Raw genomic sequence first — 12409 nt, forward strand, 5'->3', positions numbered from 1 at the left:
TTGAGAAGTGCTATAGAAATAAAGTTTATTATCATTATTGTTATTATTAGATCACTGTTTGAGGAGGCTTGCATGGAATGTGCAGTCTGTTATGAGGACTGTCTGTAGCCCAGGACACAATAACCTCTGATCTAGTTTTGAAACTCCTTGAAGTTTGTAAGCATTAAATTTCCTTGTTGCCAGTGAGGGTGTAGGCCTGTCCATCTGTATGGTCTCATCTCCTAGTACAAACGTCACAAGAGCAGAAGAGACGTCCCCCTCACCCCACAGCCAACTGTAGTGCTATTATAGTTCAGGCAAAGGCTACTTGTTGTTCACATACAAAGGATTTCACAGTGAAAGTCTTTGGATGGTAATTCAGTTTTTTTCTTACTGTAACTGATATTATTTTATTTTCCTCTTTCTCTTTTGATGTCAGTCAGAGTTGACTTGCTGACTGCTGACAGAGTAGTTGTTGACGAGAGAGGGAAACCGTAAGTTGGCTCTATCAATAGTTTGCTTGTTTGTTTTGTCTTTAGCTAAAGGATGCCATTGCTTGTGGTTTCTGCGCTGCTGTGCCTGTCTGCTTGGGTCTTTCTCTACGTTATCCTGTGTAACCTTAATGGGTCCCGGGGTTACGAATGGAACTGTCGTCTGGTCACCCTGTTACATGGCATCCTAGCGGTGTGTATCACAGCATACATAGGCTATGTGGATGGACCCTGGCCTTTCACGCATCCAGGTAGGATGCTTACCATTGTGGATCTAAGTCTCTTAAAATATAATCAAATTTACTTGTACTGTATAGAGATAATCAGTGAAATTGTCACAATAGCCACAATAGACATCACAGATACGTGATTAAAATATAGGCTTAAACAAAGTAAAGACATATAGTCCTACTTTAGTCAGTTGTAAATGTTAGTTCATTAACATTGCTTAGCAAGCTGTTGAAAATGCAGAGTGATGGCTTATTTGAAACAGCTGTTAGTGAGCAGGTTGATGGCCTGATAACAGTCACTGTTATTGCTATTCAGACTATTGGAATGAGTCACAAAGTGGAATAGGTCTCAACCCTTGAGCAGTGACCAAATAATCTCACCTTTCAAATAAATAAAATGTTCTGCACAAAGTTCTCCTTAACAATGTCATGCTCTTGTAACAGTAATAACTTGTTTCATTACACTGATTGCTATCTATTTTCTTGTATTTTCAAAAATATATTAACACCGTATGTTTCTATTTATGCTTTCCAGGCACTAAGAACACCCCTCTGCAGATAAGTGCCATGGTGCTAAGTCTAGGCTACTTTATTTTCGATATGGGCTGGTGCGTGTACTTTCGCACAGAGGGCCCCGTTATGCTGGCCCACCACACCATGAGCATCCTGGGAATCCTGCTGACCCTCTGGCTGGGGGAGTCTGGCATCGAGTCCTGCGCCGTGCTCTTTGGCAGTGAAATCACCAACCCCCTCCTTCAGGCACGCTGGTTCCTCAGGCAGACGGGACACTACGCGACACTGCTGGGGGACGCTGTGGACGTCCTGTTCGTGCTGCTGTTTGTGTTGATGCGGATCTTCGTGGGAGGCACAATGTTGTACTGTGAGCTGATCTCCCCCAGACCCAGGTTCTTTATCAAGTGTGGCGGAGTGGCCATGTACGCTCTGTCCTGGGTGTTCATGGTGGACATCGGTCGATTTGCCATCAGGAAGAGCAAAAACTGGAACAGACAGAGGAGAGACCAGCACAGGGAGGAGATAGTAGCAGTCAACGGTCATGAAGGGAAAATGGACTGATGGGCAGATTTCTTTTTCTACACTGTATTGCTTTTCTGAAGGAAACTAATGCACATTATGTCTGTGTACCTTACTTTGGACCCGCGAGTACGAAGGGAATCAACTTTTTGTATGTTATACTGAGATAAACATAGGGAGGTGTCAGAGCCAAAATATTCTTATGATTGAGGAATATTCTTTGACATCTGTTTGTACGGTCAAACACTTGTGCATTTTGAAAAACTAACTTTTTTATGAGGACACTATAGAAAAAACTATGTGTTGTAATAACATAGTCTAAAAACTACAATTAGCTAAAAGAAATTAAGACCAAAAGCATCTACTATGAACACATGAGCAGATGTTGCTTTCAAAACCTAATTGCAGTGAACTGTAGCCCAGTCAGATGTTCTGGTCTTGATCCAAAAGGAAGCTCACTATTAAGAAATTGAGAGTTTTGATGTCCTCAGTCATTGTGAAACATTTTTAGTCACATTAAAAAGTTAGGTGTGTCGTGTCACAGCGCTTGAACCGGTCGTGCCGGACATTTTGAGCGAGTGAAGGTGTGCAAGGTATACTCAGGGATATGATGTCATACCAGAAACTTGGGGTGAATTTTAGCAGGATGTTTGATCATTTTTTTTAAATATCAATAGCTATATAGAGCTTTCACCTGCTCATTTCTGAAATCCTATCCCAGAGTCTGCCCTAAAGACCACTCCTGTGACTCCTACCAACACATTTCTTTTAATTCCCTCATGTGAAGGGATGCAGAGAGGAGAGACCTCTCGTCACAGAGACCTACTTCAGTAACACTAATATTTGCAATGCACTGGAGATTAATGGAAAGTGGAAATGTAAATGTAAACTGTTTCAAATGTTTAGTGAAAGTGGTATCAGAATTTGTAGCCTATATTGTACTTATATGTAACTAATCTCATTATTGTGGAAAAGCCGTGCACATAATTAAGCCATTTTACGTAGGCTATACCTTTGCCTTCAGCCCTGAAAATGTCATGTTGCTTTGAGTTTTAACACAAATCAGTCAAACATTTGGAAATATTTTATTGCATAACACATTATTGGAATGTCGGTGCATGGCCAAAATTAAGCAAACACGAGCGTAAAGACTGTTTTGTTGCAGAGTGATTTTTGTTTTTTTCCTGGCATGGTCGTGGTTCAGTTATCTCCTGGAAGCAAGGTCAGTCTTTAGTGAGGTAATAATTTTGAGTTATCACCTGGGCCCTCCATCTTTTTGATGGTCATTTCAGAATGCCTTGTTTATAAAGGCATTGCCATCCTGGAAGACACTTCCTCTGCCAATAAACAAATGCATCATGGGATGAAGGCAAATGATCTCTCAGAATTATTATGTGTACTGAGTATATTGCCTAGCCTTCTTGGCCGTGATTAGATTGGTTCCCTGCCAAGAAAGTTATCAAACACCAGTGTGGAACTACCAGCATTCTTCTTTGTGCTGTCGGTGTTTCCTTTATTTTGGCTATTTCTTGTATATTATTTTGCTGCAGGTGAATTTCTGCAGTAATATGCTAGAAATGCCTGTATTTCCATTGTTTACATGTCTATATGTTTGAAATTCAATTTGATGCTCTCATACGAGGTCCATGTATTTGGTGCCGATGTGAAGAATCCTGTGAGCATCATTATCTCTATGAAGGGGAAAAGCTAACTGGTGTGTGCCTTAGTGATCTGAATGTACTTTCCTTTTAATCGTTTTTAGTTTGTTTTGGGGGTTTTTTTTGTCTTGTGCTGTACCGTGAAACCCCCGACACAAGTGTAGGAGTAATAAAGAACCCTTTTCAATTTTTTTGTTTTATGATTTGATTATACACTTTATTATCCCTGAATGAAGTGAAATACAAGTCTAGTGGGTTGTTTATATGCTTCTGAATTAATTTTAAATAACAAAAATCCTAACTCAAACATTAGATACCATAAGAAGCATTTGCATTAAATGCCACCGTTATACAGATACAGCATTGGATTGAGACCTGTTGTTACCTAAACTATCCACATGATGGTGTCATATCGGTTTTGTATGAGTGATCAAGTGAGGAAATGAGGAGACAGTCATTTGGCAATGCTAAAAGAGGGATACGTTATAAAAAGGCTTTTACAACTTTCTCATTTGAAAATAGTGTCATAAAATCTATCTTAATCAGACAAAGATGACTGCAGTGATTCCTAAATGGCTTCAAGGCTGCAGTGACTCCAGCCTGCCTATACAATTTGCATCCCTTGGGTAATGAATCTATTTGCACTGATATTTAGCATGAATGCAAAGTGCAAGACAAATTTCATAAGTGTTCGATGTTGGGGGCATACACATTTTCTCACCTGCTATATAGGGTCACCTGCCAAAAAAATTAAATAATGAAGTGGGGTTGCAATTCACAACACAAATAATGAAGTAAAAGGTCATCATATAGCCTCTACTCTCTTCTTGTTGTTTTTTGCTAAAACATAATTATTCCTTCAGGGCAACATAAGGGTAGGGTATTCACTAAGAAAAATCAAATACTCGTAGGAAACTTTTCAAGTACTTTATAGTAATGGCAAAATAGCACTTGCTACAAGTTCTAACAATATTCTCATTATTTAAGTACAATTTTCATCTAGATTCCCTACATACAAACACAGCTTGGTATGTTCTCTGTATGAACTCTGTGCTCGTGTGTGTGCCTGTGTGTGTGTGTGTGTGTGTGTGTGTGTGTGTGTGTGTGTGTGTGTGTGTGTGTGTATGTGTGCACATGTGAAAGACAGAAATAGGAAAAGAAATTGCACACACCACTGTCTCACACATACATACACAAACACACTGTCTATTATAAGGTAAGTAGCATTTGGACAGAATGATGGTGATGCTGCAAAAAAAAGTGTCTTTGTGGACCCCCACCACCAACCAAATACAAAATTATGTAATTTATGATATAATGATAGGTAAATTTTCTTGCTTCAATTGGTGAACTCACAAAGACACATGCATAATAAATATTAGTATATGGGAATAAGTGGCCTTCTATAGATAATGCTGTTTGCTCAGGGCCTGTAATGTTCCTGAGTGTAACACCTCAAACTGAAAATATAAGAAGTGTGAGTCATTAAACAATGTATTGTAGATAGGGGAGAAAAGTCAGTAGGAGTTATGAGCCTTGGGAATGTTGTGGTTCTGATTGTGGTGCAGAGGTGCATGTCTCCATGACGATGATACCTGAGTGCAAACTCATCAATGAATATTTATGATTTTCTCCATATTTATGATATCAAGTTTTAGTCTGACGACCCATGTGAAAGAAGAACCAAGCATAGCCCAGGTCAATCTGTCTGTCTTTCCCCAGTAATAAACATTTAAGACACTATCATTACATCTAACTCATTATAATATTGATTGTATGTAGACCTAGTAGACCTATAGCTCGCCTCCTCATCTGTGTGTGTGTGTGTGTGTGTGTGTGTGTGTGTGTATCCTTCTGTATCTCTGTCTCTCAAGTCTTCTCTACAGAGGAGTTACAAACAAAGGACCAGACCATCTGGGATCCCACACAGGCTCTAAATAATGAGCATATGATCCCAGACCCACCATAGACTTGACTAGAGTCAGACAGCCATGAAAGCCATGATATAATGATACATGTTAATCAACCACTTAAAGGATACATGGTTCATCCAAAGTCCCCAACTCCTGGAAACCCTCTAATAAATATATATAAAGACTATTTTCCCAGACATGTAACAATCAGCAGCAAAATTTTTACCACTTTTACCACCACTATTTTACCACTTTAAAAAAAAAAAATCCCCCCAAACCATGAAAGTGATTGTATGGAAGAGGCAGTGGCTGGCACGTTGTTGCTATAAATGCTATAAACAGCTAGGCCTGTACATTTTAGAAGGATACTATACTGTTATCACAGCCAAACTATAAACTATATAATATCCTATAGGACATTCATTCATATACATTCCCTGTAGGGATAAAAAAATAATAATAATAATAACACAAGTAAGCTACTATAAACTCACTATTGAATACCATTAGGGTGCTCATACGACATACAGCAGATCAGTGGGTTTCAAACTTTTTTGTGGAGACTGAAATTTTCAATAAAATTCAGGCACAGGCCAATATTCTTATTCTCGTTATTGTTGATGCTGTTGTGGTCGTCGCTGCCATTATTATTATTATTATTTACGGGTTGTTTTGCAGCAATATTTCCCAGTAGGAGCAGAAAAAAAACCTTATGTAAAAACATAATGAGTTTTCCCATCTCCCGGCGGAAGTGGTTAGTGAAGCGCTGTTGGACCCTCACAGCTAGCTGGCTAGGGCGTTGCTAGCGGCAGAAAGTGGGATTTTTGGTACCTTTCCGCAAGTTATATTCTTGTACAAATAACGTCTTGCGTCGGGAAAAAAATAGCGTTCGGTGTTAGTTAACGGTTTTCAGCGCTCCGGCGGTTATTTTTGTCGTTGTTTATGGAAGACTGATTGTTGCTTTCTGTCCCGTTAGCTAGCCACATAGCTAGCCTGCTTTGCATCCACGGGAATTCTGCCGAGAAACGACTGAATTCTGGAAACATGGAGTCAAGGAACGCTGCGCTGTGCTAACCGACTTCACTGGATCTTCACTTGACTTTTTGAAGGACATAACAAGGAGACAATTCACATGCCGGTCAACATTCATGCGGTGTTATATATATATTTTTTCGGTCGTTGCCCAGCTCATTGTTGTGAACGGGAGTTTGCTTAGTTTGCACTCGAAACAAGAGCACACGAAGCAAAGTTTTTTGCTGAAAGAGCTCATCTGTTTTGTTAGCTGGTAGCTGGCGAGATACAACGCCAGCCAGCTTGCCGTGAGAAAGGATTTGCTAAAACCAATGCGATTTTTATCGGGCATCTAACCAATATTGTTTTGTACCTAACGTTTTATACTGCTATAACATTAGCTCTAGTTGTTTGGCTAATTTGTAACACGGGTTGTTTCGGCTCATTGTCGGTATTGAGCGATTCTCATGGTCACGGGAGACTCGTCCCCACAGCCACAGACAGGCATTTCTGGGAGCAGGGAATACCAAATGGGACTGGAGGAATTTCCAACATCTTCAAAGATCATTTAGGCACCAAGGCCATTCAACCAAGCAGGGGTGGTGTGGCAAACGGACTGTATCACAGGGCCAAGGTGTCCTTTTCGTTTACGTATTGGAATACTAATAGTTCACGTTACACATTTGATATCAGCAAAAAAAGTGGGATGTGAATTATTGACATCAAAGGATTTGCACAAGGAGTTCATGCATGCACGACAACTTGTGTCAACTGGAGCAATATTTTTTCTTGTTGCCAAAATATTGTTGATAGCCGGGTAGGATATCAGCTGACTATAAAGCTAATAAGGCCGAGGCCCTGATTCATTTTTAAGGGTCTGCACTGTAGATTCCTTGCTACTATTCAATTTACTGTTTGACAGATAGCGTGCAGCTAGTCTCTTTGATTATCCCAGTGTTTGGACGTGCTTAACAAGAACCCGCCAGCCTCCACAATAAATTATTTCTTCTCAACATCATCCTCAAAATCCCTGCCTACTAAAGACGAATGCCAGAGAAGGACGCTCCGGGAAATCGTCTCATCACATTCTGGAAAATGTTAATCGGATATAATTTGCTGCAAATCTAGATCCGGAAGCCCAATGAGTGACACACAGTCCAGTTTCACTGACAGGTACAGTACAGTATATCACGACCTTTCTATTCTATTAATACATAGCCTGCTGTTCAAACACACACACACACACAGTCCTCAATGTAGGTTTTATAAAAGTTAATCGATTTAGTTGTGATGATATTGGCCTAAAAGACAGCCCTTAGCCTGTTGAAATTATTTTTTAAAGTTGTCCATCTAAAGTACTCCTTTGTGGTGATATTCCTGGTAATAACTGTGTCATACAATCTAATTACTAAGGAGGGCCATCAGATCTTAATGGAAACTCTGCTGATCTCAGCATGGGTAATGGAGTTCTCTGCAGACACTAAAGTACTACTTGTCCAAGTGGCAGGAAGGCCTGCCACTGTTTGTGTGCCAGGGAACAGTCATCTATGATCCTTGTACACCTTTCAACATCACTATTAGCCCTAAGCCTTTAAAACCAACCTTATCCCACCTACACCAATTAAAACGATCTCTGGATTTGGCCCAAACCTAAAACTCTGTCAAGTAATCACCTTATCTACCATCTACTCATCAACTTAGACATGATGCTGGACAGTAGTGTTTAGACCAGTGGGTTAAACAATTGTCTATGGACTGAGTAACACGCTACACTGTAGAGAGGAATGTATCCGCTTTCATAATGTATTGTGTTACAATGCAAGTTGTCAATATTCTCTGCACCAATACAGTCAGGATGAATTCCTGTACATTTGTTGTACCTGGAGAAGAAAGAGGCTGTTATTCTGATTTTGATGTGTTCTGGCAGTGTAACAGAGAAGTGGAGATGTGATGTTATGTCAAGCCTTCCCACCTGAATCCCACATACCTGCAAGCAGGGCAGGCCAATGCAGAGGAATGTCGATGCTAGATTCAGAGCAAAAAGAAGCTTATTGCACAGGGATGGAATATGAAATGTCCTCATGTCCAGGGCATGAATTAGAGGCTAAAGCTTAAACTTAAATGAAGCCTAGGCTATCCCATTTTACACGCCCCCCTCCCCCCAATGCAATGATGGCAGCAGTAGCTGGCACAGACTGTGTGGTGCTGTTTATTTTTTTGTATAGCATTACCACAGCACTGCACAGGGTTGACTTTACTGTTGCAGCTACCGCGGTGTCTCTGGTGACTTTCATATCAGTAAAATGAACAAGTCAGTACTCTTAAAGGACTCCAGCAATATAATGAATCTTACACTGCAGTTGATATGCAAATAAATCACAAAGCCATTCTTGCTGTAATGAAACACCTGATGCTAGATTGCTGTTGCTATACGAGAATGAAGTGTGTTTTAGAACATCATGTGAAAGGTCATTTTCTCATTTGCTGCTACATGTGATGCCCCATGCTGCAGTTCGTTATTTGGCAACTACTAAAACCCAACATCTGGGAGCTTGAAAACAAAGCTACATAAATTAGTGTTGTTGTTACTCATTTTCCCATTGATCAGAAGAGTACAAGCACCAACACCCATAGAGTGAGTTTGTTCGCCTCATTTGTTTTACTAGCTATATGTATTAAAGCCGCCATTGTTAGTGTTCCAGTAGAGCCTCATGCAGGCTGTTATAGTAATGCAAAACAAAAAAATGCAAAACAGTGTGACAGCAGTCTGTAGGCCATGCAAGCAACTAGCTCTTAAGTTTAACTCTGTTGCAGCAAAATGAGAGCCGGACTGTGATCTGGATTGTTGTTTAGACTACATCAATTTCTGAGGTTGTTTTCCTAAGTGACCTTATTGACCTTATGTTGATGACCTTATTGATTACTGGTGGTGTCTGTCTTTCATCTATCCCTAAGTCTGTCTCTGTTTCCCTCTACTTGCGTCCCCCCCCCTCTGTGGTGTGTTGTGCATTTTTGTTTTTGCTCGGGCTTGGCTATGGTCGTGCTATGCACCTAACATCTATGGGGCTGGGCCGCCAGCCGGTGGGTCAGTTTAGTGTGCTGTTAGCTCTTTGTCATAGAGTTCTGCTGATCTCCACGTTTTTCCCACCCCCCTGAGGCCCTCCCGGGAAGTGGTGCTGGTGACATCACTAATGGTAAACAATAGCTTTCAGTGGGAGCAAACTCGCTGTCCACTGTATGTTCCCCTCAGGTCCACCAGTGTGGGTCAGGTATTCTCACGCAGACTGGTTGGAGGATGCCTCCATTTGTTAGCTTGTTGGAGGAAAAGTGTTCATTTGTGTTTGTGGCTAATTGGTAGCCTAGTGTAATGATAATAACATGGCAGTGGAGTTGATATTTTCCTTACTGCAGTGGAATTTGTTTCTTAATGATAAATGTTTTTTTCAGGAATAGGTCTGAAAGCTAGCTCTGTGCTTGTGTGCTTTTTCCATATTTGGAATCCCTCCATCATCCAGTGATAATGCAGTATGCTTCTACTCTATCAAGTCAGTGCTGACACAGAGGAAGCTGTGTCAGCTGTTCTGAACTGTGCATTGAAGTGAGCATCCAGAGGTGCAAGGACTCAAGCTTGACATGCAGTGGAAAATGCCAGTATTGATGCATTCATACATTTCCCACAAGTTAAAAGACAAAATATAGCCTATATAGTCTGTTTCCCTAAGATGTAGGAAAACGTTTAAGTCATTCTGGATCCTGAAATTAATTGAACAATCATAAAAGAGTTAAGCCTGTTGGATCAAAGGCTATAACATAGCCTACTATCTGTCACATAGCCAGTTTTACACTTAATGGCAATAGGCTAAGGTAGCCTAGTTGCTGAATAAGATTGAACTCTGGGGCAGTGTCTTTGTGATTATCATATTGTTCTTTGCCTAGAGATTCTTAATAGGCTTTCTTATGTTAAAGGGCCGTGATTCCCCAAGGGCAGTGATGCTTCATGACTACCCAGGAATCCACTTTTTCTGTTGAAATTAAGAGGAGAGACAAAATCCTTGGGAGTAATTTCCATACCGTAACCCTAGTTATTGTAGCCTGTAGGCCTAGCTTTTCCATTAAAATCTTTGTTAGAGCAGTTTAAGGTCATGACAAGTCTCTTGTCAGCCTAGATTTCACCCAGCGTTAGTCTTCTGTTACATGATCTGCAGACTGCAGATGATTATTAATGTATAGGTTGTTCTTCAGGTTGTGAGTCTCTGCCTCTGGTTTTCTGATTATCTTACTTACAGAGTGTATTTTTCTCTCTCCCGCAGAACCACACACACACATGCACATACCTTCCACCGCATCTTTCATCTTTCCTTCTGCTCACCTTCCCCACCCCCATCCCTCCCCCACAACCCCTACCTTTGATTCCTCCCACCCTTCCACAAACTCTCCATCTCTCCAATGTCAGTCTGATTTCTCTATGCTTTAATTGTCTTGGAGGCTTACAGAGCTGAATAGAAGTCATCAGACTGTCACTGGAGTGTAAATGAGGAGCTTAGGAAGACTCTGCTCACACCTGGATGTCACTTTGGCAGGCACACAACAACTCTTACCATACTATGTTCACTCTCACTAGGTCTCATTTAATTTCTCTGTCTGTCTCTGTCACTCTCCTTCACACATTCTCTCTATTGCAATCATCATTTATCGTTACCAGTGCTTCCTTCTCTGCGGTAATCATTGTCACATCTTCCCATCATCACCAGAGACTGCCAAGGCTTTATTTTGTCTCAGGGAAAGGGGCATTTACTGTTATGTTAATTTGCCTTTAACCATTGATACAAATGAAAAGTGGAAAGGTGGAAAAGTTTAGCCTCGTTATTTTTGTGTCTTACCCTTTACTCATTCTACATTCTTTGAGGGTATTTATAATTCTGTGGTTAGATTAGTCAAGTCAAGCCTAGCTAGGAGGAGAGAAATAGACAGTGAGATAGAAAAAGAGAGAGAGATGGGAGAGAGGAGGAGAGAGAGATTCAGAAACGGGCAGTGCCCCAGGGGTAGTGATGTTGGGGAGTGGGTGGAGTTTGGGCATTAGCCGGGGCGCTGACGTGCTGGAGGAGTTGGAGTCTGTCACCCAGCCCTGTGATGCTGATGCTTGTGGACACCCTCTACAATCCTCCCCTATTTGCCAAGAGAGCTTCAGGGCCCAAACATTACTTTCACTTCACAAAAGACAGGATCACTACAATGGAGAGAAAGAGGACAAGGGAAGAGAGCTGTCTTGCCAAAGTGTCATGTCCTCACATGTCCATGTTAGGGTTTTTAGCCATGAACTGGGCTAGTGCCTTCAAGCTAACTGTTGTGCTTTGTGAAGCCTTGAGAAGTGATGGTGGCTGTTTATCTTAGCTTTCTCTCTTTTTATAGGAAGGATTTAGGAGGAGGCTGCAAGAGTCAATAAGTTATTTTTATTTCATACTGCATTTGATTGGGTGAAAATATTTGTGTGTGCGAGTGCACGTGTATGTTTGTTGCTTCTGTGTCTGACATAGTAGAACAGAGATGGAGGGAAGTTGAAAAGCAGCATCTCTGCAGTGGCTGATTGGATGTGATTTATCTGGCCTGCTTAGGCCCCCCTTCCCTGGGTCTCAGACTAGGGATGCTCTAATTGAATGTGGTCTCTCTGTGCCAGGCCAGGCAGTACTGTAGAGAGAGACCAGCAACCTGCTGCTGCACTGTGATTAATCTTACACTGCCTGTCTCTGCTGATTCAGGGGAGTGAACAGGCTAGCACACCACTACTCTTTCTCGACAAGGATCAGTGTCAGAACACAGATTCTGTCAGCAGCCTTTGAAGTTCAGTGGGAGGGGCTGGTTTCTGTACGAATTCAAATGGCTTTGACAAATAACAATCAATGCAGTATTTTAAATGTGAGAGATAAATTCAACAGTAACATCACTATGCTTGAGAGCAGGAAGCAGGGAGAGGAAAAGGGAAGGCAAGGAAGAGAAAGTGCAGGTATCTAAAGATTTGACTAGTGCTCTTAGAATCTTTGGTGTGGTGATGCTGATAGTCCCAAGAATGGCCTAATGCTAAATAACAATAATAGTAT

At 41.1% G+C, this 12409-nt stretch overlaps 2 protein-coding genes across 2 annotated transcripts in view; both read left to right on the forward strand.

Annotated features, from left to right (window-relative positions):
* The first annotated feature begins 525 nt into the window (after nucleotides 1-525).
* Nucleotides 526-1774, forward strand: LOC139642823 (TLC domain-containing protein 5-like). The gene is made up of 2 exons (XM_071517851.1): nucleotides 526-721; nucleotides 1236-1774. Exons 1-2 carry the CDS (start codon nucleotides 526-528, stop codon nucleotides 1772-1774), a joined length of 735 nt encoding a protein of 244 aa, XP_071373952.1.
* A 4315-nt stretch (nucleotides 1775-6089) lies between these two features.
* Nucleotides 6090-12409, forward strand: part of arhgef12a (Rho guanine nucleotide exchange factor (GEF) 12a) — a 42051-nt gene continuing 35731 nt past the window's right edge. Inside the window, exon 1 of the mRNA XM_071517847.1 lies at nucleotides 6090-7487. Coding sequence (XP_071373948.1) covers nucleotides 7456-7487 — 32 coding nt within the window. The 5' untranslated portion in view covers nucleotides 6090-7455. The remainder of the gene's footprint in view (nucleotides 7488-12409) is intronic.

The sequence above is a fragment of the Centroberyx affinis genome, unplaced genomic scaffold (assembly GCF_046629955.1).
Source record: "Centroberyx affinis isolate AG114_WGS23_722 - 3 ecotype Tasmania unplaced genomic scaffold, CSIRO-AGI_Caff_v1 ptg000530l_1, whole genome shotgun sequence".
In the NCBI taxonomy this organism is placed as follows: Eukaryota; Metazoa; Chordata; class Actinopteri; order Beryciformes; family Berycidae; genus Centroberyx; species Centroberyx affinis.